The sequence below is a fragment of the Phycodurus eques genome, chromosome 19 (genome assembly GCF_024500275.1).
Source record: "Phycodurus eques isolate BA_2022a chromosome 19, UOR_Pequ_1.1, whole genome shotgun sequence".
Classification (NCBI taxonomy): Eukaryota; Metazoa; Chordata; class Actinopteri; order Syngnathiformes; family Syngnathidae; genus Phycodurus; species Phycodurus eques.
Genome location: NC_084543.1, coordinates 1605001 through 1632676, shown reverse-complemented (window position 1 = coordinate 1632676; position 27676 = coordinate 1605001). Strand labels below are relative to the sequence as shown.

The 27676-nt window shown below is 43.5% G+C and overlaps 4 protein-coding genes and 1 long non-coding RNA gene across 9 annotated transcripts in view; 3 read left to right on the top strand and 2 right to left on the bottom strand.

Moving 5' to 3' along the window:
• Positions 1-1396: 1396 nt before the first annotated feature.
• LOC133417904 (dual specificity protein phosphatase 13A-like) lies at positions 1397-3860 on the bottom strand. The gene is made up of 3 exons (XM_061706120.1): positions 3442-3860; positions 2887-3104; positions 1397-2224 (listed from the first exon to the last, which is right to left on the bottom strand). The coding sequence occupies exons 1-3, from the start codon at positions 3567-3569 to the stop codon at positions 1995-1997; spliced, it is 576 nt and encodes a 191-aa protein (XP_061562104.1). The 5' UTR covers positions 3570-3860; the 3' UTR covers positions 1397-1994.
• A 1268-nt stretch (positions 3861-5128) lies between these two features.
• Positions 5129-12062, top strand: samd8 (sterile alpha motif domain containing 8). 5 transcript variants are annotated; one of them, XR_009770371.1, is made up of 6 exons: positions 5129-6635; positions 7584-7679; positions 8239-8356; positions 8508-8658; positions 9516-9888; positions 11973-12062. XR_009770371.1 is itself a non-coding variant. In XM_061705459.1 (6 exons), the coding sequence occupies exons 2-6, from the start codon at positions 6094-6096 to the stop codon at positions 9818-9820; spliced, it is 1212 nt and encodes a 403-aa protein (XP_061561443.1). In that variant the 5' UTR covers positions 5129-5403; positions 6075-6093; the 3' UTR covers positions 9821-11689. The 5 variants fall into 5 exon arrangements, 4 of the variants coding, with proteins under 4 accessions (XP_061561443.1, XP_061561444.1, XP_061561442.1 ...); XM_061705459.1 differs by lacking the exon at positions 11973-12062 and having other exon boundaries at positions 5129-5403; positions 6075-6635; positions 9516-11689; XM_061705460.1 differs by lacking the exon at positions 11973-12062 and having other exon boundaries at positions 5129-5793; positions 6075-6635; positions 9516-11689.
• Positions 12025-16554, top strand: LOC133417608 (voltage-dependent anion-selective channel protein 2-like). Its single transcript, XM_061705461.1, has 9 exons — positions 12025-12134; positions 12946-13017; positions 13135-13184; positions 13526-13678; positions 14307-14359; positions 14792-15019; positions 15254-15404; positions 15561-15618; positions 16007-16554. Exons 2-9 carry the CDS (start codon positions 12951-12953, stop codon positions 16096-16098), a joined length of 852 nt encoding a protein of 283 aa, XP_061561445.1. The 5' UTR covers positions 12025-12134; positions 12946-12950; the 3' UTR covers positions 16099-16554.
• LOC133417609 (catechol O-methyltransferase domain-containing protein 1-like) lies at positions 14005-20637 on the bottom strand. Its single transcript, XM_061705462.1, has 7 exons — positions 20544-20637; positions 19688-19812; positions 19230-19335; positions 18324-18442; positions 17849-17903; positions 17555-17688; positions 14005-17419 (listed from the first exon to the last, which is right to left on the bottom strand). Exons 1-7 carry the CDS (start codon positions 20623-20625, stop codon positions 17267-17269), a joined length of 774 nt encoding a protein of 257 aa, XP_061561446.1. The 5' UTR covers positions 20626-20637; the 3' UTR covers positions 14005-17266.
• A 1160-nt stretch (positions 20638-21797) lies between these two features.
• LOC133417564 (uncharacterized) overlaps positions 21798-27676 on the top strand; it is a 92801-nt gene continuing 86922 nt past the window's right edge. Inside the window, exons 1-2 of the long non-coding RNA XR_009770369.1 lie at positions 21798-22024; positions 22816-22930. This is a non-coding gene — a long non-coding RNA (uncharacterized LOC133417564). The remainder of the gene's footprint in view (positions 22025-22815; positions 22931-27676) is intronic.

The following is a 27676-nucleotide window of genomic DNA, read 5'->3' as shown; positions in this document are numbered from 1 at the left end:
TAAGTTTTTGGAGAAAAGATTTGCTTTTAAAAAAATTGTTTTTAGAAAGGAAGTCATATTTTCCAAGTAGTTGTATTTTTCAAGAAATTTTTTTTGGGGAAAGCCATATTTTCTAGAAACAGCTTTAGAGTAATTTTTGGGAGGAAAAAGTCGTATAGTTATTTCATTATTTTTTTAGAAAAATGGATGTTTGAAGGGAACTCGTATATTGTTGAGAAAATGTGTTTTGTTTTGGTTTTTTCGGGGGGGGAAATCTTTCAAGAAAAAAGAAAAGTAATGTATTTTTAAGAAAAAGGTGAATTTTCTAGAAATGCATATTTTCTAGAAACAAGTTGTAATAAAAAAAAAAGTGTATTTTATGAAGCAAAAAAATTCAGTCCGACGGCTCGTATCTTGGAAAAACTCTTTTAGTTGGTCCACTCGTATCTCAAGGCACGCCTGGACAGTACACGATCTGACTGATTGCGATCGATACGACCGACGCTTTCTTGGCGTTAACGGCGTCGCGAGCACCTCACCCGCGGGCGAACTCAATGCGCTCCGGATGAAGTCGGCCGCCGGGTAAAAGAAGGCGCTCAGGTTAAAGGTCACCATGTACCCGGCCGGCCGAGCTCTCCCGGCTGTTGGCCGTGTCTGGATTCGGCGCTTTGGATTTTTCGGCACAATCCGGTCAGTTTTAAACATTTAAAAAAAAAAAAATGACAAAACACGTGGAACAATGTCCTGTTTTTCATGTGAAAATTCAAAGTCTCCAAATGTGAAGCCCTGCGAATGTGGAAAGTCTTAACAGGGCATCACATTTTCCCCAGTTTATTTTACGGCCTTATTCCAAAATGGATTCACTTTATTTTTCTTCCTTCTCTCCCTCCCTTTTTTTTTTCCTTCCAAGCTTCCTCAGTTTCCATCCTTTCTTCCTCGGATCCTTCCTAGCTCCTTCATTCTTTCCTTCCACCCCTCCACCCTCATCCCTCCCTTGTTTCCTTCCTTAGAGGCTCTGATCTTCTTTCCCTCCCTTCTTCCATCCATTCATCAATAATAAGACGCACTCCAAGTCCGTAGTTGCCGGAGACGCGAGCGGACGACGTTTGTCGACCCTCGACCTCCTCGGCCGTAATCTACCCGGCGACGTGTGTGGCTATTTTAACGTGGCCCAAGAATAGTTCCGGCGTCATCTTGCTGAAAGGTTAGCCCGGCACACCGCAAAGACGGGACGGGACTCCAGATCGCTGACTTTGTCTTTGCCACCAGGAGAATATATGTTCATTTCAGACAAAATGAATACGTGAAATAAAAAAACAAGACAATTGAATTACGACATTTATTGGCTCAGGTTGTACATGACTGACATTTATTTACTTGTGATACTACAGACCCCCCCCCCCCCCACCCCCCACAAAAAAAAAAATATATAGATAGATCAAAATAAAATGCAGGGAAATAAAGTTTCCATTTATTGATGTGATGAGGGGTTTTGACACAATTATGCAGTTGGTCCATTTTCACAAAGTGACTAAGTTGAGTTCAAGGACAAAATGCTGGAAATGCAAAATGTTTGAATGGGATGGAAATGCATTCACTTACGACGTATACTCCGGAAAATACGGTATTTAAAATGATTTTATGTTGACATTTTTGTATTTAAGCACGTTATATTGATATTTTAAATGTCCCATCGGTATGTGGCTATTTAAAATATTTTTTTTCTCATGGTATTACCACATTTTAAATCAATTTATAGCGACGTGGGTGTTTTTCATGGTTTTATGTCAATATTTGGAAATTTTAAATCAATTTGTCTTGACATTTTCCAGCTGGATAGATTCAGATTTTTTTTCCTATTTGTGTCTGTAGATTAGTGAAAATTTTTGATATAGTCTTGATATTTGAAATAATTTCACATGATGTGTGGCTATTGAAAGTCCTGTTATTGAAAATGATTTTCTCTGGATACGTTGGTATTTGAAATGATTTTGTTTGGCTGTTTTCCAGCCGGCTCACAAGATGAGACAGAGACGGCGGCGGCGGCGGCCGTCACGCTGCAGGTGGAGGTGGAGGTCGAGGTCGAGGAGCAGCGCCAGAAAGTTGCGGTTGGGGTAGATGGCCCTCTTGCGCACCAGCCGCCGCAGCGCCTCCTCCAGGCTGAGGCGGCGGTAGATCATCAGGTAGGCCAGCACCAGCGCGGACGAGCGGCTCATTCCCATCATGCAGTGCACCAGAACTTTGCCTGAGGGGGAGTACAAGTCATATCTGCGGGCGCTTTGTTCCTGTTAAGAAGATCGCAGCCTCTGCTCGTTTGTCTACGTGAAAGGAGTCTGGGGTCTTCGATAGAAGGTAAGGCATGGATGTCATACAGCGGACCCCGCATATTCGCGGTTTGGCACGCGCACGTTTTTCCCCCCCAAAATGCTTGTTGCAGGATTATCCCCGTTTATTCAAGAATTTTGGGGGGTTGAAAAAAAGAGAGAAATTTTTCCGCTGCGGTTGGAATGAGCGGCAATGAGTTGCAGATGTTCGGTATTCGCGGTCCGCCAAAAGCGGGGGTCCGCTGTATTTTGTGGATACCTCCACAGAATCTATTCCAATATTTCCATACATTTGTTCGAATTTGAAGTGATCATTAGGGCGCAGTATTGTCATTGTATTCTCCACAATAAGATTTCCCACAGTTCCAGAAAAGATGTTTTAAGTCACTCAGGACTTGTGTTCCAATTGCCAAATTATGGCCAATTTGACATTTTTCGCAATTCAAACCATCATGTTCATCATTTGATGTTATTTGAATAATACCTACATGTTTTAAACATTTGATATGGCACTAGAAAAAAAAAAAAGTCAATATTTGGGTATTGGAGCTGATTTTCCGTTGGTGTTCTTTGGTGTCGTTACCACGAGGCGACTTGAGTCCCTTGTGTATGAAGTCGGCGGCGGGTCTGAAGTAGACGTCCAGGTCGAAGTGGGCGGAGTCGTCGGCGGGGATGCCGCAGTACTCGAAGTCGGCGCCGTAGAAACGCTGGTCGCCGACGCTGCCCGGCTTGGCGTGCGCCGCGTTCAGCACGTGCGTGATGCCCAGCTCCAGCAGCGCCGTCTTGGTCTGCGCCACTGTCCTGGCACGCGCCGGGCACGGGGAAATCAGCAGCACGCACGTGTCGCCAACTCACACTTGGTAGCATAGTAGTCGTCGTTTTTGGATTTCCGGAAGGTCGGGAGCATAGCTCAGATGTCACCGATAAATGGTAGTAGTCGTAGGAGACGGTAGCATAGTAGCAGTAGGAGTGTTTCGGGAAGGCCGAACGCGGCACTCGTTTGTTGCCAATGAATAGTTGCTTGCGTAGTATTAGAGCAGGAGTCTTTAGCATAGTAGTACGTGTCAGTAGGCCTAAAGCAGCACTTGGTATCCAACGAACAGTCGGTAGCATAGTCGTAGTAGTGCATTGTACTCACACGTTTCCGATGTAAATGTTGGGCCAGACTTCATCGATGTGCCCCAGGCGGAGTTTGCACGAGTCCAGAATGTTCTGCAGGTCCTTCACCGTCACGTATTGTTTGCGTTTGCCTTTGCGGCGCCACATCTTTCCACCCGCGCCTCCGAAGCGCTCCACTGCGCCGCGACTCCCGCCTCGCTGCTTTTGATTGGTCCCGGCAGCTGCTTTCACCCCGCTGACGCTCGCAACCCCGATATCGACGCCACGTGCTCGGAACAATAAGAATCACAATCACTATCGTCGTCGCTTTTTTTCATTTTTACGGTCAGTTCCTCCCAAAAGTGCACCCTAACTTTCATAAAATAAGACATGAATTTACTTATTCACCCTTGTCTTCTAATAGAATCTTGGGACGACACAACAGCACCTCCTGCTGGATCAGTTTATTACGCGTCCGTGTGTTTTATTAAACAAAACTTGATTTTTATGTATTAATTGTATACTAATGATTATATTTGTATTGAATTATTATGTGTTGCTTATTCATGTTGACGGATTCTGACAATGTTTTGATTTTATTCATAGTGTATGTACTGTATTTATATCTTTGGGTTCTTGAATAAATTACGCTGTTTGTATATTTATATTTGTGTCATTTTATTTTGTACGTACTATTTGACATGCACATCATTATTGCTAACACATTTTTTTTTGTGGGTTATTTATGTTGACAGCAAATAATTTTTTGTTTATACTGTCACCTGAGGAAAATATTATTTTCATTGTATTTATTGGCTCCGCTGGAGGGCGAAGATTTTAGAAAGTTCCGGAAGTGATGAAAACGAATGACTTGAATAGTTTTGACGATTGGCTGCAGCGGATGACGCAGTCGTCGAGTCGGCCGTCCGAGGCTGGCGGCCGCTCGAGGGGGCCGCGTCGGGGAAGGTCCGACGGCCCTCTTTCGCTTTGCCGACGGCCTCCGGCAAGGTGAGGCCGTGGCAATTCACGACGTACGCCGGCACCTGCGATTGGTCTCGAGTTACACCGACGACCCCGATTTCAGGACTTCATCCGTCAAGCACAATCCACACGATGTTATGTCGGTCATCGTCGGCGAGACACGATCCAAATTTCTACCTGTCGAACGCCATAAGGTCATTCAGCTCCGTAAGAGTAGTAGAAGTGTTCAAGCAGTACTCGAGGGAGGCACCCATTGACAGCCGGTCGCATGGCGCTGTTCGTGTTTCAAGTAGTAGTACTCGTGCCGCCGATTAACGGCCAGTAACATAGTAGTAGTCGCGTTGCAAGCGCGACTCACTTGTCCCCGATGTGCAGTATTGTTTTCAAGCAGTACTTGCACGTCTCCAATTAACAGTCGGTAGCATAGCCGTAGTCGTGTGTACAGCAATTAACGGTATCATAGTCGCAGTGATGTTTCGAGCGGTTCTCGTGTGTCTAACGGTCGGTAGAGTAGGAGTAGAGTTGTTCAAAAGGGCCTAAAGCAGCAATCATATGTTGCCAAAGTACAGTTGGTGCCATAGCAGGAGTAGTGTTTCATCCAATTAATAGTCTGTAGCATAGTAGTAGTAGTAGTGTTACAGTCTGGCCCAAAGCATCACGCAAATCAAAACGAAGCCCAATTATATCCAAATGGTGTCATTTGAGCAGTAACGGAGCACAAATGATAGATTTTCCCGAGTCCAACGCATCATTTGTGCGCCGAGTAATTTTTCGCTGCGCTTCTATTGTGGCCATGACCACCCAGTGACGTCACGCCCGCGCAGCAGGATGCCAAACAGGGCGACATGTTTGCCCGCTTGTGGGCCTCCTTCTTCTTCTTCTCCTCCTCCTCCTCCTCCTCCTCCTTCTCCTTCTTCTTCGTCGTCGTCGTCCAAGCGACAGCGCTGCTATGAGTCGGCCTTCCTTCGGCGCGCGTCCGTGCCGGCCGGCGTCCTCCTGTTGAGCCCCCCGGCCCGGCTGGGTGAGCTCCGAACGCCTAGCTAGCGCCGCTAGCTCGGGCGGCTAGCCGTGCTTTGGGTCGACAACGCTGGCGTTTTGTCTTCGCCAAATGTTTCGCCGGCTTGTTGGTGTCATTAAGCTTGCGGCGAACGCCTTTGTTCGCGAGGTGCCAGTCGAATGCTAAGCAGCGACGTGTTCCCCGAGCAGCCATGATTATTGTGTCGTCATTGGGCATTTTAGTGCTGTTAAGCAGCGCTCGCCATCCACGGTCGCTAGCATAGCGCTAGCATTTGGTTGTAAATACATGAAATGTGTTGGAGGTGCGTCAACGCGCAAAGACAGAAGGATTTCGTCGTGAAATGTCACGTCACAAATTGATGCATCGTTTCGAGACGTGGCACTGAGGATCCAGGTGAGGGAAGACGAGGTCGCACCGTGACCCCCGTGACCCCGGTAGACGGCTTGAACGTTTATTTCAGGGATGCTGTCATGTACCGCGAGAGGGAGCCTGCAGCAGACTCGACTTGGACAACCGCGACTCTGGGCTGTTTGCGTCATTGGTCTCCGTGCCGACCGATGCGTTTCAAAAAGAAGAGAAAATGCCCACCCGCGTGCACAAATATTTGCCCGCCCACCTCCAGAGCGACTTGTGTATTTCCGAGCCCTAATAATTCTTTTTGGGTTGTTTTCCAGCGTCTCGCGTGCGTGCGAAATGAGCCCGCCGAGCGTCAGGCGCTGGACGCCCAAGAACGTGGCCAAGTGGCTGAAGGACGAGGGCTTCTGCGACTACGTGGACCTGCTGTGCCACAGGCACCGGCTGGACGGCAGCAGCCTGCTGGCCCTCAGCGAGTACGACCTGCGCTCGCCCCCGCTGGAGCTCAAGGTTCTGGGGGACATCAAGCGCCTCATGGCGTCCGTGCGCAAGCTCCAGAAGCAGAACCTGGACCTGCTGGAGGAGCTGGGCCTGCCCTTCGACGGGCACTCGCCCGCCGGCTCGGGCGACCGGCTGTGCAACGGCGAGGCGGCGGGCGACGGCGCCGACACGGCGCCCGTCGGGGAGGAGTACCAGAAGTACACCAACGGCAAGTTCAAGCAGCAGACGCGCCGCCTGGATCCCGAGTGCTGGAAGACGGTGCTGAGCTCCGTCTACGTGGTCTTCGTGTTCGGATTCACCTCCTTCGTCATGGTCATCGTGCACGAGCGCGTCCCCGACATGCGCACCTACCCGCCCCTGCCCGACATCTTCCTGGACAGGTCGGCCCAGGCTCCGGGCGTCTTCCTTTCTACTGCATCGCTGCCTTGACTTAGTTTAATTGAACTCGAATCACTCGTATCCCAAATCAACGTTCCGTATTGAAACGAATGGAAATGCCGTTAATCTGTTCCAGCCCCCCCAAAAACACCCGACAAAGGGCTTTTAATAATACAATAATTGATTTTTTCCTTTAATTCAACGGACATTGTGCTGCTCCTGATGTGTGCACCTCGGCCACTAGGGGCAGTGTAATTCATACATTAGGTACATATAATACGTGTAGATTTGATGATGAAACACGAAGAATTCTCTGGCAACTAAGCTGCAGTAATAGTCGTTTTTTGTGGGGCAGTAAGAATATATTCCTCTGAGTATTGTATCTCATTTGTGTTCAAATATTATTTTTTTAAAACGCTTCAGGCTGAAGTTGAGCTTGTCTCCAACAACTTTCTACCTTTTTTCTGATGAGACATTTTATATACACTGTTTCACATTGTTTTGCAAGTTTAAGACAAATCTAATACAAAGTTAAAAAAAATGTTTAAAGCAAATGGACAAAGCTTTATAATTACTGGTATATTGATACCAGTTTTGTTCGCCTTTTTATTATGTTTTGCATTAGACAAGTGGACTTTTGTAAGAGCAAGTTATGTGGCTTGGTTAAGTACACGGCGTGTAATTCCGTTTGTTTTATGTTTACATTTACAGTAAACTTGTTACTGTAAACATTTACAGTGAACTGCAAATGTGAGTGGCGATAAACATCATTTGAAAAACCGGGAAGTCGGGGCACTCGCAAGTCAAGGTACCGCTGTACTGGCGTTTCCATGCAGTGCGAAGGCGCAAATTGTGGCTTCCGTTCCGCGACGGCGGCGTTTATACAAAACACCGACATCGGAAAATGGCTTCGTTCCAGCGCTAAATGTCTCCTTTTGTTTTGTCCGCAGTGTGCCTCGAATCCCGTGGGCCTTCGCCATGGCGGAGGCGTGCGGCGTCATCCTCTGTGTCATCTGGCTGCTCGTTCTACTGCTGCATAAACATCGGTACAGTTAACCACTGCAGTCCGATCAAAGAACTAGAGTGGGCTTGACTCTCTTTGAGACATTTTGCTGGAGTGATTTAACAAACAAACTGGGAATGGGGAAAAAGAACGTTTATAAGTCCGAACCTCCCCAGCAGCTCAAATACAGAGAACCTACTCTCGCTTCACAGACGCCCTCGTTTATTGCAGGGACTACGTTCGAGACAAAATCTGTAAAGTAGCGAGCAAGTATTTATGGCAGTCTTTCTATATATTTTGAAATTTCATGCATACACACTATCGCCAGCAAACAATATATGCACGTGGTGTGCTGGTATTTATTGTCTTTGTCCACTTGGGGTCGCCATCCACACATTGAACTTTTTAGTAACTGACTGAAGATGTTTTTGCCTCCTAAAGGCGGGTCTAGTCCATTGAGTGACGTGGACGTAAATGTTTAAGGTTGTACTGTTGGCCGGCTATTAGGATTGCTCAAATGAAACTTAATTACATGAATCAAATTAAAGCCACGTTAGTTTTTTTTTTTTTTTTTTTTTTTTTCCTTGCGTCCTGTCTGGCAGGTCCATACTCCTGCGCCGCATGTGCAGCCTCATGGGTACGGTGTTCATGTTGCGCTGCATCACCATGTTCGTCACCTCCCTGTCCGTGCCGGGACAACACCTGCAGTGTTCCGGGAAGGTAACGTTCACCCGCTCGGCGCTTCCGGCCTTGTTTCAAAATGAATTTGCTCTCGACAACCGCGTAAGGATTTTCATTAATACGGAGGAGAAGGTCACAACTCCTCAATAAGCTGCAGCAAAATGAGCGGCGGTCTATTTGTTGCGTGCAGATGTACGGCGACACGTGGGCCAAGCTGCGGCGCGCCGTGGCCATCTGGAGCGGCTTCGGCATGACGCTGACGGGCGTTCACACGTGCGGCGACTACATGTTCAGCGGACACACCGTCGTCCTCACCTTGCTCAACTTCTTCGTGACGGAGTGTGAGTCGCGCACCTCGGTCGCCCTAATCGTTAGCAACACAGATATGGAGTCAATCGTTAAGTGTTTTTAATCATTTCAAATCGCAGTAAGTTGCTGTAGTTTGCTTATCGTTTTGCATGCTACTCTTACACTATATGTAAATATATATAAATACAGTTATGTTTATGCTTTTGTTTTCAATTTCTCATCATTTTATAATGGCTAAATATAGTTTCATAAATATTTGCTGACATGCCATAAAAATACATTTAAATATATATGCTATAACTAAATATGTAGTTTAAAAACTTACTGTAAAAGGTTTACAATAATGGAATCTATAAATTAAATCTGATTATTACATATACAAATACTTGTATGTTCTGATGGACAATACTGCTATTAAAATACATATATAAATTAGGCGGCACGGTGGACGACTGGTTAGAGCGTCAGCCTCGCGGTTCTGAGGACCGGGGTTCAAATCCCGGCCCCGCCTGTGTGGAGTTAGCATGTTCTCCCCGTGCCTGCGTGGCTTTTCTCCGGGCGCTCCGCTTTCCTCCCACATCCCAAAAACATGCATTGATTGGAGACTCTAAATTGCCCATAGGCATGACTGTGAGTGCAAATGGTTGTCTGTTTCAATGTGCCCTGCGATTGGCTGGCAACCAGTTCGGGGTGTACCCCGCCTCCTGCCCGATGATAGCTGGGTTAGGCTCTTGTTCAATATTTGTGTATTTTCCCCAATTTCCCCCACCACCCCCCTAATAGCTAAAGTACTGTTTTTTTTTTTTTTTTTTTTTTTTTTTTTTAAACTATACTTCAGTGCAGTGTTACTGTTCAGTCTAACGACGGCGATGTGGTATGTTTTGGGCAGACACGCCGCGCAGCTGGCACTTCATCCACACGCTGTCGTGGGTGCTCAACCTGTTCGGCATCTTCTTCATCCTGGCGGCGCACGAGCACTACTCCATCGACGTCTTCATCGCCTTCTACATCACCACGCGCCTCTTCCTCTACTACCACACGCTGGCCAACACGCGCGCCTACCAGCAGAGCCGCCGGGCGCGCATCTGGTTCCCCATGTTCTCCTTCTTCGAGTGCAACGTCAACGGGCCCGTGCCCAACGAGTACTGCTGGCCCTTCTCGCGGCCCTCCGTCCTCAAGTTGATCATCGGCTAGAGAGGTCGGCGCCGTCGGAGTGACTTGACACAGCCTGCCTTTTACTTACGGGATTTGTTGGATCGAAAGTAAGAATCAGCCAAAATTGTCTGTGTCTCCCTTTTGTCTTAATTGTGATTCCATTTGCCAATGACCTTGCACTTTGCAATAGGTTTTCTTGTGTAGAAATGTCCCCAAAAAATAAATCAAATCAGGGGCGGGTCCTTCTTCCTATCAGGGGGCATACAACAGCGCATCAGTGGTGACTTGAGATACGAATGACCAGATCTGAGTCTTCTTTCGGATTTCGGATGAGTTTTTTTTGCTTTGACTTGAAAGCAAAACATTTGAGAGATGAGTGTTGTGTGGTGGCAGTGAACTCAACTCACTTCACAACAAGCAATCGCTTGGCGGATGTAATCAATTACTCCGAAAAGAAGCTTCAAGCTGTTTAATTCCACTCCCAGTTGTGGTTTACTACCAAACGAAATTGTAAAAGTTGAATATTAAAGAACATAAACTTTGCCTTGAAGTCCCCTAGCTTAATGCTAACAGATAATGGGGAAACGACTTGGGCGGGCTAACGAAACTAGCATCAATGTTGCGGTAGTTATAACGCTTTAAGCAAAGGGTTTTTGAACACAATCGGTGACAATATAGCAATACTCACAGGCTTATATTCTTTATCATCTGTGTAAAATGACTAACATTAAAGCTGCTGAGTGAGTCACAGCTGTGAAATGTATTAGTTTGTGTTTTGTCTTTGCGTCATTTTATTGGGGAAAGATTATTTGAGATATGAATGTTGTGAGTCAGAACAAATTATGTCAAGGCACCACATAGTCAAATGCTGTTGCAACATTTTTTCCACAATGGAATGAATTTATTTTTTCCCTCAAAATTCAACACACAACCGTATTGTGACATGTATAATGTATTTAGAAACAAATCTCTGAATACAAAATGTGGAAGCAGTGATGTGCTGTAAGTCCTTTCTGAATGCACTGTTAATTGAGGGAAACTAATTGTCCGCATTTGTGGGGTCATGTTTTTTCAAATTATTATTTTACAGTGGACCAGATCGAATGTTCTGGTGGAGCCATTTGTGGTCCGCGTGCCACGGTTGTCCCACCGCCGATAAATCACATTAAAGCTAGTACAATGTTTAGTTATTTAAGGGATATCTCAAAAATGGATGCTAACTTATTCAAATTAGTGTTTTTTTATACTAAGGCAGCAACGTGCACACATCACAGGGTTTACAGTTGCTCAAAGTGGCGTTTTTGTGTGTTTGTGTGTTGTGAGAGACACAAACAAACATGCTTTTTTTCCCCCCTTCCTTTTTAGTGTAACGATTCTCTTGCTGGCATTTGTTTGTGTGATGTAATGGAAAAACAAACAAACACTGCGCCTCAGCCATGGTTGCACATCTTATTAAGTCATTTGTAACATAACAGAGGACATTTGACGTTTTAATGTTTGTCTGCAAACTGATGGTCTGCTGTCCATCAAATGTGACATTTAGCAAACAAGTGAATCTTGATAGTTCTCTGCCTTTTTTTCTGCAAATGTGTACATAGGCGAGCCATTTAGTTGGCGAGAGTGTATTTTGGTGGCTTTGAGATGAAATGCTGCATCCACCGGTGATGGTGCAATGGAACTTGGTGCCACAAAAAATGCTTTGATTGACAAATCCGCTCCTAAAACGTGCCAATTTCATCATGTCAAGCTGTGAAAATGTCTGTAATTGATTGTCCTTGAGGTATTTGGACGAAGGCATGCAACAGACGCGTGGTCAAGACACCAGGGAACTGTTCTCAGTTGTGAAAAAATGCATGTCTCCTTTGAACGCCACTGCGTTTTTTAAATCAATAAATAGGCGATTAAAAAGACGCGTGTATTTTTGTTTGTTCTAGGAGTTTAGTACGTTTTTAATCCTCAAATGAAATTTTAATCGAATAAAAAATCAAACGTAACATGGGCTCGTCCGTTACCATAGTAATGTAGAGGCCTACCAACCTGCCTGTGCGTAATTCGTGACAAATACACTTTTAAATTTTGAAACATCATGACTTAAAAACAAGAATTATACGTGGTAGTTGTATGGAGCAAAAGAAAATACGTTGGATAGTTGACGATAACTTTTTCTAAACGTTTCTTCTTTTAATGTCAGTCAGGCACAACACGGACAGCTTTAGGGTCCTTCCACCGCCGAGGTCAGCCGTGTCTCCTCCACAAGCAGCAATCGTCCTGCACCGGCCGGCCGGCGTCTTCACGCTTCTTACACCTCAACATTCACGTCGAAGGCGACCTTGACAACAGTAAAACACTGTCGGTGAGTTAAATGCCTCGCAATTAATCGGGTTGTTGCCCTCCAAATGTTGCGATAAATTCGTTAAAAAAAAAAAAATCTTGAGCGTCTGGTTTGTTAGCTAGAAAACGCCCTAGCTAGCCTACCTTGTACAGTACACCAACTAACTAAACCGGTCCATCTCAAACTTTTTACAAGTATCATATTTATAAAAAAAAAAAAAAAAAAAAAAAAAAGCTCCAAATTTCACCGTCATGACAACATTAAAATAGCATCGGTAGCAGGCCCACGTGAAAGAAAACTAGACGGATTTTTTAAAAAGTTCTTATAGATTAAATACAAATGTATTGAACATAAACATTACATACCACTGTACTGTACTTGGGCAGTGATTAATTCGCGTACCACCTGAGAATCACTGAACTAAACACAATGAAACTATGGGATGTGCTTCATTTCTCCTTATACCAAACAAGCTCCCCCCCCCCCCCCCACACACACACACACACACACACAGCAAGACCCCCCGCCTCACCCAGCATTAACTTGCATCAACGTCCATAGAAATAATTGAAAAACCTTTTACCCCGCAATGTGTAAACGTGTAACTAACAGCAGGTTAGCACGTCTGCCTTTTGAGATTTGGTTTACAAGAAAAAAAATGTCTTCTTTTCTATTTTAGGGGAAAATGGTATATTTCTGAAAAAGTTATGTTTTGAGAAAAGGTTGTATGAGAAAGTAGTGTATTTTCATGAAAAAGGTGTATATTTTTTTTTTGGGGGGGGGGGGGGGGAGTTAAATATTTGTCATCTTCTGTTCATTTGCGTGTGTGCAGGCACAATGGCAGTCCCTCCAGCATATGTAGATCTGGGAAAGTCCGCAAAGGACATCTTCAACAAGGGATATGGTAATTGGAATTCTATCCATCTATCTATCCACCCACTAATGTTTTTTTTTTAATTATTTTTTAAATGTGTTATTTAAAACCACTTAATAAATCCATTCACTGCCATCGTGGTCACAGGTTTTGGACTGGTCAAGCTCGATGTCAAGACAAAGTCATCAAGTGGAGTGGTGAGTAAAGGACTAAATTTACTACAACTAGTTTAAAGTAGATTATATAGATAGATTTGGGATTTAAAAAGAAAATGGCAAAAAATGATTTCAAAAATCAATTCAAAAGTTGGTATTCAACTTTCGACTCGAGAGTACCAGACATCTATTCGGAGTAAAGTTTTTATGGGGTGGGGGTGGCTATCAATTTAAAGACCACACGGACAGATGCTATGTCGTGGCGTTTAATTGTGTTACAGTTTCAATTTGAGTAGTTGCCACGATTTGAGGAATAAGGCTAATTGCCCATAATAACGTGGACGGGGATAATGTGGACTGACATTGATGTGCGTACATTTTAGGAGTTCAAAACAAGCGGCTCGTCCAACGTAGACACCAGCAAGGTGACCGGTACTCTGGAGACCAAGTACAAGTGGGCCGAGTACGGGCTGACCTTCACGGAGAAGTGGACAACCGAGAACACACTCGGCACGGAAATCTGCATCGAGGATCAGGTACGATGTCAGACATTTACTTGTCGGATGGCGACAATTGAACGGACAAATGTGTTATTTAAACAAATGCACTCAAATATAGAAATGCTCATCCGCTTATCCTCACTAGGGTTGTGGGTATGTTGGAGCCTTATGTTAAAACATAAATGTAAAATAACATTGATGAAAAACAAATGAATAGTGTTAGGAATGTGTTCATGACTTTGCAGTATAACTGGGCGTGAAAAGAAATTTTAACTTCGTCTGACTGGACTCTTGCCTGACCAATACTACATTGCATTTAATAGAGGTCGACTTCTCAGAAATGACTCAAAATACATCTGTGCTCTATTGACAATAGTTTATTTTATTGATTATAGTTTATTATTTTCGTATAAACTGTACGAGCAATACATTGATGGAAAAGAGAAATGCATGCTTACACTGCAATATATATATCGCAGGGTTACAAAAACAAAAAAATAATCGGACATTTTTTCCCCGATGTCGCGCAGCCTAAGCGACAATTGCTTTCAACACAATAGGACGGGAAAAGAGAGTGTCAGGTGTTAAAATTTTATGGATGTGATTCTACCTCTAAAGGTGGAAAATTACCAGCTCGCTATAACGCAATAATTTTCTTGTTTAGATCACCAAAGGCCTGAAACTGAATTTTGACACGACGTTTTCACCAAACACTGGGTACGTACTTTCATTGTCCTTCATCATTAAAAACATAATCAGTGGTCCGTTTAGACTGTTTAGAGTCCTGAGCGTGGTTACATGACAAATTCAACTCAAGGTATCTCAAGGCACCACTGTACTTCTTAAAAGGATGCCACAAACTTGGCATACCTTTCTTTGGTCAGTTTGGACCGCCCCTCTTTGCAGCATTGCGAGCTAAATTTTTAGCTTCATGGCAAAGCCTGTGAATACTTTTTTAGCTAACTTACAAAAATGTTAAAACACATATTTCACGTTTTCATTTTGGGTTGTTGTGTGTAGAATTTTGAGGGAAAAAATGAATTGAATCCACTTTGGAGTAATACAACAATAAAAAGTTCAAATTGTGGCGAAAATTAAGTGCTTCACATTTTAAACTACTGTGGAAAACAAAGTTCATATTTCACGCAGCAAGAAGAGTGGCAAAATCAAGACGGCCTATAAGCGAGAGTACCTGCACACAGGCGTGGACGTGGACCTGGACTTTGCCGGGCCCACCATCCACGGCGCAGCGGTGACCGGCTACGAAGGCTGGCTGGCCGGCTACCAGATGAGTTTCGACACGGCCAAGTCTAGGATGCTCCAGAGTAACTTTGCCGTTGGCTACAAGACGGGAGACTTCCAGCTACACACCAATGTGTACGTATACAATTAGGGAAAACATGGATGTAGGAATGAGGAGGATTTTGAAATGTATTCTAAATTTAACCTGTAGCTAGTGGAGCAATTGTAAAACTGGGTTATGTGGGAATGAGATACTGTATGTGATGAAGAGGGGCCCCAGGATAGAGACCTGAGGCACACCTGTGGTGACTGTCGACAGCTGGGAGGTGAAAGACTTAATGAACAAAAAGGTGCATTTTGTTTTTCCAGAAACAATGGTTGTGAATTCGGGGGCTCCATATACCAGAAGGTGAACGAGCAGCTGGAGACTGCCGTCAATCTGGCGTGGGCAGCGGGCAGCAACGGAACTCGCTTCAGTATTGCTGCCAAATACCAGCTGGACTCCAGTGCCTCCATATCGGTGAATAACATTATTAAATGCAGAAATAATCAAAGTTACATTTGTTCTTAAGTTCCTAGTATGTTCAACAACATTTCGTAATATGCATTTAAAATGATCATTTTTATTCATTTATTACAGCGTAACTAAATTCTAAACTTAATCGTCTTTCTACAGGCCAAGGTAAACAACGCCAGCTTGGTCGGAATCGGATACAGTCAGACTCTTCGGCCCGGTGAGGGAAAATTCTTGTATATTTTTAATTTTTACTCGCACCGTTTTGATTTCAAAATGAATCTTAAAGCCGAGGTAAACCCTTGATGTCAAAACTTAGTTATTTTGTAAATGTCCATATCTTCTTTATCTGATGCCGTTTACTTAAATCTACGGAGTATTTCGTAAAGAAAAAACACCACATTGGGGGCCGCCATTTTGATGTCATTCTGTGTGCAAAAGTCACGAGAATGTAACGTGAATCTGCCCCGACTTCCGGCGAAAGGGAGGAAGTGACGTCAGTTACTGGAGCTACTAGCTCGTTGCCTTATAGTTCAGCTAGCACAGTATGTTAAACTAAGTGGTTATTTTTGCCTTTCCTTCCCCTTTAAAATATTTGATGGTTGCAGGTATGAAACTCATCCTGTCAGCGCTGGTGGACGGGAAAAACATAAACGCCGGCGGGCACAAACTGGGCCTGGGACTGGAGCTGGAGGCGTGAGGATTCATTTTGAGACAGAATTTATTTTAACCATAAAGAAATAACGGGGGGGGAAATCCCCCCTATTCTCGAGCACTGCTGAAATGTCACGTCCTTGTCTCCTCTCCTTTGTGAATCACAATGAATCCATACTGAAGCTCCAGTCACAAAAGACCAGCCAAACCTATTGAAATGTATTACGAAAGACCTCAAAACACTTCTTAAAAAAAGCGTGCGGCTGTTTGAACATTAACTTGACAACGTATGGTGACCGAAAAAGTTCGGAGCGATTTGAGTCCCGGACGTACAAATTGGGAACCCTTGCTGTCGATCACAATGCTAAATGTAAGAGCCACCATCTTTTCCATTCAGTTTGATGTTGACAATCCAAGCAAGTGCGTGTAGAATGTACATCACAACTGTTATTTTGCACACTAGACTACGTTTATCAAGTAAAGCGCTTCCTCCTTTGTTGTACTGTGTCGTCTTTTTTTTTTTTTAAATTAACATGGTGGTATTGGGGGGTGATCCAGGTCATTTATTTTAATTAAGTGATTTCCTTGCCATTATAATTACAAATTTATACTGTCAAATCCTTCCAGAACATCATTATCAACTTGCACATGAATACAGTTATTTCCTCAAGTAAAGGCCGTGTCCCAAATAGTTGTCCTGATTAAAAACTATACCTCAAGTAAACGATGAAAAATTAGTTGGAAAGAATTGAGAACAACACTTACAGTATTTGCCTCATTTCTAGAAATAAAGTCAGAAAGCAATCACTACCTTAGTACATTTCAGTTGTATTTAACTGTTCAATACATTTGCTTGTAATCTTTAAGAACAGTTTTGTTTTTAACTTTTATTGAGGTTAGAATTTTTATGTGCCATACATTTTATTGACTCATTGAAGTACTTTTTCAATTTTTCCTATATTTAGGCAGCTTTAATGTTTCAACTGTACGTTATGTTCGAATGGCTTCCTATAAAATGTCAGTCTCAATTTTGATGAACGTCCAGGCCTTCTATGCTCCAAAATGTTGACGTTGGTCATGATGATAGTGGTACTTGGAGAGCCAATTAAAAAGCCTTTTAAGACTTGCTGGCATTCTCTGCAGTTGAGCAAGTAAAGGCCCCTGGCCAATATTTAAGCAAATAACCATCATTTCTCCTTGGCGTTGATGCCTTCCTACAGTTTGATGGCCAGCGTGAGGCCGTCCCCTACGGTGAGCATGCTCAGGCTGATGCGAGCGTCTCTGTGCAGTTTCTTGTTCAGCTTGTCGATGGCGAACGTATCCGGGTCGTCCGGGGTGGGATGCAGCACCCTGCCGCCCCACAGCACCTGCACACGCAAACGCCATCAAGTCGTTGGCAACTTGGGTTCAAATTCTCCGGAGATGTTGCGCCTCTTTGCAAACCCTCATCTTACCGTTTCATGGTCCTTGTTTGGGGAAGGGGGGGGAAAAAAACAACTTACGTTGTCGATGGCAATGATGCCGCCTTTCCTGATGAGCTGCAGAGCCTTTTCGTAGTACACCTCATAGTTAACTTTGTCAGCGTCGAGAAAGACAAAATCAAAGGTTTCGGCCTCGCCCGCATCCAACAGCGCATCTAAAATGATGACATTTGGATAACAATGATCACAAGTACGTGAAACCCTTTACACTGAAGTCACAAAGGAAAAGTCAAATAATCGGCCCGTCCCTCAATCATCAATGTGTCTGAATTTCCACCGAAGCTGAGACAAAGGAAAAGAGTATTTGAACTTTACTCAGTGTTTCCAATGCTGGCTGAATGCGAAGATCAATTTTCTTCTCCACTCCAGCCTGGAAAGTGAGGAGGAAAAATATGTCAACTTGGAGTAATACAAGTTCAAGGAAAGATGACTGACCTTAGATGAACACATTTGGAAGAAGACAGCTGAACTACGACGACGTGATATCTTTGCATTAGTCGGAACTTTGAAATGCGCAAACAATACATTCATTTCGGATTCATCGATTTTAGCACTTAATTCAAGTGCATTGCTCAGGATGATTCTTTTTCAAGGTCGCCTCTGACAATGGACTGTGTTATGGACCGTTCGTCAGTTAGGACAATGGACAGTTAGTTTCACATCATCGGTAAAGAAAAAACGTTTACAAGCTTGTTTGCAAAGGAGACACAAATCAGAAAAATCAGACTTTTGTGAAAAAAATCGTATCTCATTAAGTTTAAATGCAATAAAACTGCATATCATCCTGTACCTCTTTCCAGAAAGGTTTGCCAATGTCGGCATATTTCTTTTCGACGTCGCACGCCACGACGACGCCGTCATCGGGCAACGCCAACGCAACGCTCAGCGTGTTGTAACCTGTGTACACTCCTGCCCACCAAAACAATACAAAATTAATCAAATACTTCCCTTTATTCAACCAAACAGTGAAGCAATTCCATTCCCATCTCTGTTGAGCATTTCTATTGACCTTTTCAGAATGTTTGTAAACAATACAGGCCAGAGGACTTCCAGGTGGCAGAAAAATCTATTGAAACTGAAATGATGACTAAAACGTGTTAAAAATCAATCTAGTGGAACCTTTCAATGAGTAGGGTAAATTGAGTAATTAATGAGAATAAAGTAACCACTTTATTATAAAAGTGGGAATTTTACAAGAATGAGGTCGTCATCAGAATAAAGTTAGAATTAAGTCAGCATTTTCAATTGCAAACATTTTTGTTTTCGCAAGAAAAAAGTAATTTTACGAGATGAACTTAAACTTGCACAGGAGTAAAATCTTAATTTTAGAGAATAAAGTCAATATAACAAGAAAAGGTTCACGGCCGATCTCTATCTTTTTATCAATTGTTTCACACATTCAAACTACGGCGGTAAAGAAGGCTAAACTCCTCATTCCATAAATCCATTAACCCCGTTTTCTCATTGGCTCGGCCTTGGTCAAATGACGGAATGGTTTGTTTACTCGTGCTGCCACCCGGAAATACGACCTGTGACATCATGACGAAAAGGTCAATTGCGCGGGCAAACTAGTTTCGACAGCGCCTCTGCTGGTTGCAGCCCAGCAACGCACCCCCATTTCGCTTCGACACAACAATTACAATTCAATTCAATCGCACACAAGCGAGAAGATTATTAACGATTAATGGCACATTACCGATCTCGATAGCCTTCTTGGATTTGATCAGTCTGACCAAATTGGCCATAAACTGCGACTGCTCGCAGGAGACCATCATGGCGTTTTTGTTGTGCTCCAGTGTCTTCTGAAACCCAAAAAATACGTAGTATATATTAAGGCAATTTGATCCATTAATCAAGTATATATTTGTCTTTTTTAAGCACATCCCTGCTGACATGCACTATGTGTTCTAACAATTAGGGTTACAAAATACCAGGAATTTTCAAACTTTCCATGGGAATTAACTGGAATTGTCTGGAAGTCATGGGAATACACCATCAATGTACAAAATTGAAGGCTGACTCTTAAAATATGGAATTTGCTTTTTCTACAAGCAAGGGGCGAGGATTGGTCTAACAAAAAGCCTTTTGTGGCAAAAATTAAAAGAACCGATTTCAAGGCCCTATGGACGTTTCCTCCAAAGTTGCCATGCGTACCAGTCTGAGGTTGGCCAAGGCGGGGTGTTCCCTCATGGAGTGGCGCAGGACGTACTGCATCAGCGGGTTGCTTTGCCCGCTGCCGTGACTTTTGGACAAGTTCATTTGAATAGGTTTTCTCTTCCCTGTAGGCAAGAAAATAATAAGGATGCATAGAAAATATCTTTGTATTGCATTTGTCAATAGCAGTGGTACAGCCCAATTATGTAGCCTCCGATGTTAACGCTTTTACAGCATGACGTGTAACGTAAAGAGCATTTCGTATCAGCGGGCGCACATTTCATCAGAATCAGAATCCTCTCTATTTGTTTCTGACATACTTGGCAAATAAAGAGGATTCTGATGAAATGTGCTTACTTAAATAGGTTTTGTACATTGTACAAAACATTGTGAATTGAAACATGAACATTTTATATATATATATACACTATTATTATTTTAAAATATGTTTTTCAACCCACTAATGTATTAACATACATTGAATGATATATTTTATTTGAGTTTAAAACGCCTTATTTGAAAAAGAGCTGCAACCCCCTGACCAACACTCCATTCGTCTCCATTCCTATGGCAATTATCTTAAAGCAGGTGCATATAGTGCAGCTTTATTTCAATGTATTCTTTTCAAGCTATAGCTGTTAACAAAACAAACAAACAAAAAAGTCATGCACTTATTCATTAGTAAAGTCAGTAATAATGTCATATTATCACGCCCGTGAGGATAAGCTTTATGGAAATGGTTGGATGGATTGTTCCAAACGATCGTAAAGCACAAACACTGGATGTCCGCGCCCCACAGGTGGCTCGAGTAATCGGCCTATTTCAAATAAACACACAAATATGTGTCGAGTCCTACCGAACAAATATCCTGCCATAAAAATAACTCCCAGTGTGACAGTTCCAATGAGTGCTTCTTTGGAAACGTCGCGGAACGCCATGGCTGCTCGCCGACTTACGAGTTGGAGAACGCTGACAATGGACTGGACCGGTTTCCGTGACCCTTCGCCGTAATGACGTCACAAGAGTCGAACGACTTTGGCCGTCAGCATTTCCGTGTAGCGACATACCGCCCAAACATGTCTGGCCACAGATATGTTTAGGTAGATACGACTCGCCCCTATTGCCCAGTGTGCCTATGGCACCGCTAAGCTAGGAGGGTCAAAGTCGTCAAGTGCATTCCGTGTGTGTGTGTGTGTGTGTGTGGACGGCAAGACCAAGGATGCCGGCGCACTGTGCCGCTTACAACGCCGTATAATTACGACAAGGGAACTCTTGAGTAACCTCCCGCATGTTAAACATTATTAGAGCTTGTTTTTCCACAATCTTATTTATTGATAGCACACACTTTGGCGTTGACAAAAAAAGTCAACCTTATGAAAATCGGTTGAGAAATGAGCAAGTTTCGACTTCGTTTCAATGTCCATGCATTGCTTTTGACAGGACAATTGACTTCTCTAACATGGCCGCCATGTAGGCACGTCGGTTAGCCGGGCTCTACATCGTGCTGGCCTTACGTGCGTCATATCTGGTTGACCATAAACGTCGTTGAACGCACGACGCATGCGAAGTGAGTCAACAAGAGGACGTGACGTCAGTAGACGCTTCCTTGGGCCTGTTTTCGACGAAGACGCCTTTATTGATTTATTTTTTGTTTAAAATAAAATAAGCCAATGAAATAACAACAGACTAGTTAGTGACTGCAATTGGCCATAAAGCGACGTTATGCGAAAAAGGGCGACAATATCTCGGGTTGAAAGGTCAAAAACGTACAAGTCAGGAGAGTGTGTTTGTGTGTCAGACACACAAAATGGACAAAAACACTCGTCATTAAAAGCCACGATAAGAGTGAGGAACCATGCCACGAGGTCGCGGGTCCCCTTCTGTTCCACTCACTGAATGAATTGCAGCTCTCAAAGCAGCCTAAAAAAATACGAATGAGAACTCGTGCGCCGTCACATGATCACCTCATGAAAGTTCTTATTGATTGCAAAACTCGAGCTCGATAGTTCCATACGAGGGTGGCTTTTTGTGTGAGGATATTATGATGTAGTATGGGTTCCCAAACAGAAGAGCGCAGTGTCTGCTCATCTAAAATAGAGGCAGTGAATTTCATAGCAGAAAGTAACAACAGATGGGATCTCGTAATTCATTTTCAATGACGAACGCATCATTTTTTTTTAATTTCAATGCTAATAATGATATGGGGCACGTGTTCCGTGGTTAGCACGTGTGCCTCACAGGTCTGAGGGTCAGGGTCAGGGTCTGGGTCTGGACCGGGACCACGACCACGACCCAAACCTCTTTCATCGGGGTTTTGGAAGACATTTGATTTCACAGGTATGTATAAAATATTTGGTTGCGTTGTCTTTGAGTACTTTTGCAAAACATAACGGCTAGCCTGCTAGCTAATCTGTGCTACGCATTTCGGTGCCATTAATCCGAGCAACAGAAAAGTCAATGAATGAGCCAGCCCCTCGGTGATCATGTTCACGATGAAGCTCCATCACGTCTATTTTTGAATCAACTCACCCGTTGACATTTAAATTGTGTCTCGCTTACAAGCAATTTACCTTGCGTAACATCTTCGTTTCGACTGGTGCTTCACACGTGCTAGCAGCTAGCAGCTAGCTACTGCAGAGTGGCTGAGAAGTAATCACTCAAGTTGCTTGTTTGCTTGTATAGAGCTTGTATAGTAGGAGAATGCTTGTGCTTTTGGCACCCTGAAGTACATCTAACGCCATGGTCTGATAACACTGTGTTTATTTAAAAAAAAAAAAAAAAAGTTAAGGTTTTAAAAAATCAATTACAACTGTTTTTTTTTACGATGAGAAAAAAATAATGGGAAATAAAACAAGATGACAAAAATACACAATCTTTCCACCCTCCCCAAATAATAGGGGAAAAAAACACAAGGAAGAAAATACAAATTCTAAAACTATTTGTGTATTTTTCATGTAATATACAGAAATGAAAAATATACAAATAGCATTTGGAAAAAAGCGAGATTCATACTAATTTAAGCGTGTTTCAATTCGTTCATCATTTGCGTGAATAAATGCTACCTCGTGCAAGCTGTGTGCCATCTTGTCAAAAACGATCAGGTGATGCTTTCTGCTCGCACTTCCCAGGTTGTCCAAATAATAACGGGCCCAGCCACCCACCAGTGCCCGCCACGCCTGACGTCGTACGCGCCGCCTGGGGCTGAGCCTGGCGTGCTGCAGAGAAACGCCGGCGAGCGTTCTGGTATGTCAGAACACCGTTGATCTGATTGAATTTCATTGGCTCACGTGTGTGGCGATTTTGCTGCTTTGACACACGGGTCAGACTTCACTATAACTTCTGTTAGATAGGAATGATTTCAGCTGTGTGTGTAGAAAATATAACATTGAGCATACATGAGCGGCTGCATATCCCAAGAAGCCAAAGAAAAAGCAAAACGCACCCCTAATTTCTACTCGATGGGAGCTAAAATGAGGTCTCAGATGTCAGTCAGAGCTCGTTTCCCTCATTTTTCACTCCCAAATTGTACATGACGTCGGCAGCATCTGACTTTCATCCCCATGAACACCCACACATGCGCTCTCTCTTTCGCCCTTATTATAAAAGCAGCGGCGTCAAAAGTTTTTAAACGCGTGGATCTGACGAGCGCCGTCAGTCACTCTCTTCACCCAGAAAATGAAGTGTCACGTAAGTAGCGGTCCTTTCAACTCTCGCTCCCTCTCCCCGCTGAGGTTGAGTGACGGAGGAGCCGGCGATACGACTCCATCAGAGAGTGGCGCCTGACACTTTGATTTGACAGTCCTCTTCAAAGCAAATATACTCCTTGTTCCTCACACCGCATCAGCCTGACAAGACGGAAAATGCGGGGAGGGGGGAGGGCATTCATGTACATACGCATCGGTGCAAAATAATACAACTGCATAAACTTGAGGGTGGTTGAAAAAGGGGCCCAGTGGCATTTAGTTCGCTAGCTATGCCTACACCCTGAAAATGCATCTTTCTTTCAGATAGTCCATTGGCGTGGCCGTGAGTGTGCGCACCTCACGCAGAGAAAGGGGGTATAGCAAGGAGCTGGGCCATTTAAAAATAATAATAATAATCTTGTGGACAGGGGCTTTGCGCTGGCGTCGCCACTTTAGAAAGCCTTTTCACTATGTAGAAAATCAATGAAGATTTGTTGGCATGAACTGATAATTCAGCGTTCGTGAATTGACATCTTCGTGGACATTTTTGAGAAACATATTGCCCGTTATTGGCCGAAAAACAAACCTGTTTACATTTTTTGTGCTCAAGCCAAAGCTGTGTCTAATGTTAAATTATTGCTTTCACGACACCTTGCGGGAAGGGAAATATTTTTGAAGTGAAGGAAGAAGCTTCCTTCATTTAGGCCGTAGCTTTATGTAATAGGAAAAAAAATGCTTTGCTGCCAGCCTGTGGCACCTACAGGCAATTACAAATCAGTTTTTCACCATTTGCAGGGTTAGGGACCAAGCAAAATACTGCCGATAAATGTATTCCATAACATATAAACCAACATCCTCAGTTCATTTTGTTCCCTTTTGCAATTCCTGTGCAAACCAAATCAAGTTTAAAGCCCTTTGGTAACATCAATTGACAGCCTTTGTCCGTTATTTATGAATCTGACCCGTTTCCTGCCATTAGTTGCTAAATACGCTTGTACTTGAGCGTGTAAATGCGATGTGCTTTGATTCCCGTTCAAGTAATACGCAATGCATAGAGCTAAATGATTCATGGCAACCTTTTACATAATTTATAATTAATCACAAGCCATTGGCTTGGAATTTATGAGTAGTGAAAACGCCTAGCCGCCATCGTGATATACTAATTCATATTTGAAGTTCCCGTTGCCCACTGGGCCGGGCGCCCGGGAGTAATGCAAGGCAACAACAGACGATCTGTGCATTGAAGTGGGGGAATGTCTGGACGCGATGGCCGCAATATGCATTTGCCCGAAGAACTTAACAGGAGGGAATCTTTTATCGGACTTGTCACATGTTGTGGCTAATCACTCGGAGCGCCGTTAAGATTAGCGCTAATGCGTTTCCACCCTCTCCGCTGCGGGGCATTTTCAGTCGACTCATTTTGCCGCGGTTGTCACAAACCGACGAGAATAAGAAACTGTGCGATTGATGGGAAAATTAGGCAGGCTCCCAGTAAGAAGGCGCTCTGTGGTTTAGACGAGGTCCCAAAACAGTCTTGTAAAACGTCAGCAGAAAGTAATTTCATCAATAGAGCTTTTCATTATGCCCGTTTAAACAATAGGCGGCGGGGTACTTCCTTTGACAGAAAGCGAGTCACTCCCACTGACCGAAACTAAAAAACGATTGAATCACAGCCGTGATTGTATATCGAGTACAACATCACTCCCTCTTGTGTGATATTGCTTAATTCCAGAGGTTTTTTTTGGGGCAAGTATTGGTACTTCTACTTAAGTACAGAGAGAGTACTTTTGCTACTTCTTCTGTTAAGATGGTTAAATTGTTATCAAAACATCAGCTGTGCAGTTTTGTAACTGGAACTCAGTGTCTGGTCCTTGACCGCCTTCACTGTCAGCCATTTTCAAAGTATTTCAGAGGATTGGCCTCATTTTTAGAGCTTTTTGACTGATCTTCCAAGACCCATGAATTATTACGTTCTGTGACAAAATAAGCAACCAAATACTCTTCTTTAACCAGGAAAGATTTGATTGTCGCAGTAATCAGCAGTAGACCTTGGGTTGGTTTCACCAAAAACACAAAAAGAGCAGAAGACGAGCTTTTTGGGAAAAAGAAGCATGTCAAGCAGAACAGTGACGTTAAAATGTTTTGCTTTTGCTACACATCAAACTATAGAACAACAAAATCAAGACTGAGAAAGGGCTTTTGATCTTAAAATATTAATTTATTTAGATATGTAACTCTGAAACGCGGCATGAGCGACGTGGCGTTCATCATTCACCACGTGAACTGCGTTATCTTTTCTCACAATTGCGAAATACCCTTTTGTACTACCTACTGTGACACATACTCTGTTTATAATATACATAGACGTACTCTGTTCTAATCTGACGTGCCAAAACTTGCCCGACTTCCAGCGTCTCTGTATTCCTGTCCTTTATAATAAATGTGACAGGCAGCGATTCACCATCTATTCGTTATCTTCTACTCCAAAGTTGTGCTGATCTCAAATCCAAAGCAATGCAATGCTGCCATCTATAGGGATCTGTTAGTCATTGCAAACCTGAATTTCACAGACAAACTTGGCGAGACCCTCCTGTACTCCTGGAGGTAAAAAAAATATTTTAGGAATATATACGTCAATGGCAGTAAATGATTGGATTCCAGTTGACGGACATTAACGTCCATGGCAGTGAGTGTGATCCGTTGCATTGTGACCAAAATATGGCTGCTCTTGTACATGAACAAAAACAAACCAAAACAAAACAAAAAACATGGCAGTTACTGTGACCTCAAGTTGACGCGCGAATGTTTTCAGAAGAAGCCCATGAGTCAAGCCTAACGAATTTTGTTTACGAGCCCAATGTATTCTTAGTTTGGACAGTTAATTCTCAGGCAAACGTCTGCTAACTCTCCCCGCCAGCACGCCGCTAACAAAGGGGCCCCTCTTCACTAATGGTCCCTGAGGCTTCGCCACTATCTATTGATCTGCTGTCACCCAATTTCTCCGTGACTTATGCCCCTTCTTAATTCCCATTACCGTGCACACTGAAGCCTTATCGCCGGCAAACAATGGGCTTGTTGTCACTGGGGGCAAGAAAAAATATGAGAGTGCGAGCGCAAACTCGTGAGTGCTCGCCGCTCCGTGACCTCCACGCTCCGTGCTAGGCTAATGCTAATCGCTTCCCGACGTGTCAGAAAATTGCATCTAAGCCTTTTTTTCTTTCCACCATAAAAAAATGCAAGCCATAAAAATGTCGCAGCGATGACTTGTCTCCGTCCCCGCCTGGGTTTCCTTTCAATTATGTTTCTCTTCTCTTTTTCTACAAGGAGTAATAAAGCCATAAATTGCGAATCCGGCACAAGGTACGGACATTTCGTCTCTGAACTGCAGTTGAAGGTGCCATAAACCACCCGCAAAGACGAAGATAAGGATTTACAGTTATTTAACATCATCCTGGTGACCTAAATCACTCAGTCAAGAGAATTTAACAGTGGCTGTCGCTTCTTTGTCCTTCAGCCAAGACTCTTTGTTTGCTTTAAAAGTGAAAATGTGGAAACAGTAGCTCCATATTTTGTATAAATAGCTACAGGATCACCATGCGAATGTTTGCTCCATCCTTAACCCTCCTGCCAGATTGCAGGTCACATTGACTCATTTGAAAAATCTGAGAAAACATTTTCAAAGTTAAGCTAAAACTCATTGTTTCCACAGAGTTTCAGAAGTAACTGCGAAAAAAAATCTCTGATTTCAAAAGGATTTTCTTAGATTATTTTAAAATGGGTCAATGTGAACCCCAGTATAGATGATGGAACAAACATTCAATTATTCATTCATTCGTCTTCCGTTCACCAGGGTCGCGGGCGTGCTGGAGCCTATCCCAGCTATCTTCGGGCGAGAGGCGGGGCAGACTCTGAACTGGTCGCCAGCCAATCGCAGGGCACATAGAAACAAACAACCCTTCGCACTCACATTCACACCAATGGGCAATTTAGGGTCTCCGATTAATGCATGTATTTGGGATGCGGGAGGAAACCCGAGTGCCCGGAGAAAAGCCACGCAGGCACGGGGAGAACATGCAAACTCCACACAAGTGGGGCCGGGATTTGAACCCCGGTCCTCAGAACTGTGTGGCAGACGCTCTAACCAGTCTCCACCAAGCCGCCCATTCAATTATTAGTATGATATATTCTTCTTTTGTGCAGTGGGTTACATCGACCCACGACAGGTTTGGCTGATATCCAATACTTTTTGCCAACTTTTTTTTTTTTGCTTGCTTTAAAACTGGAACTGTTAAATGCTAATAATCTG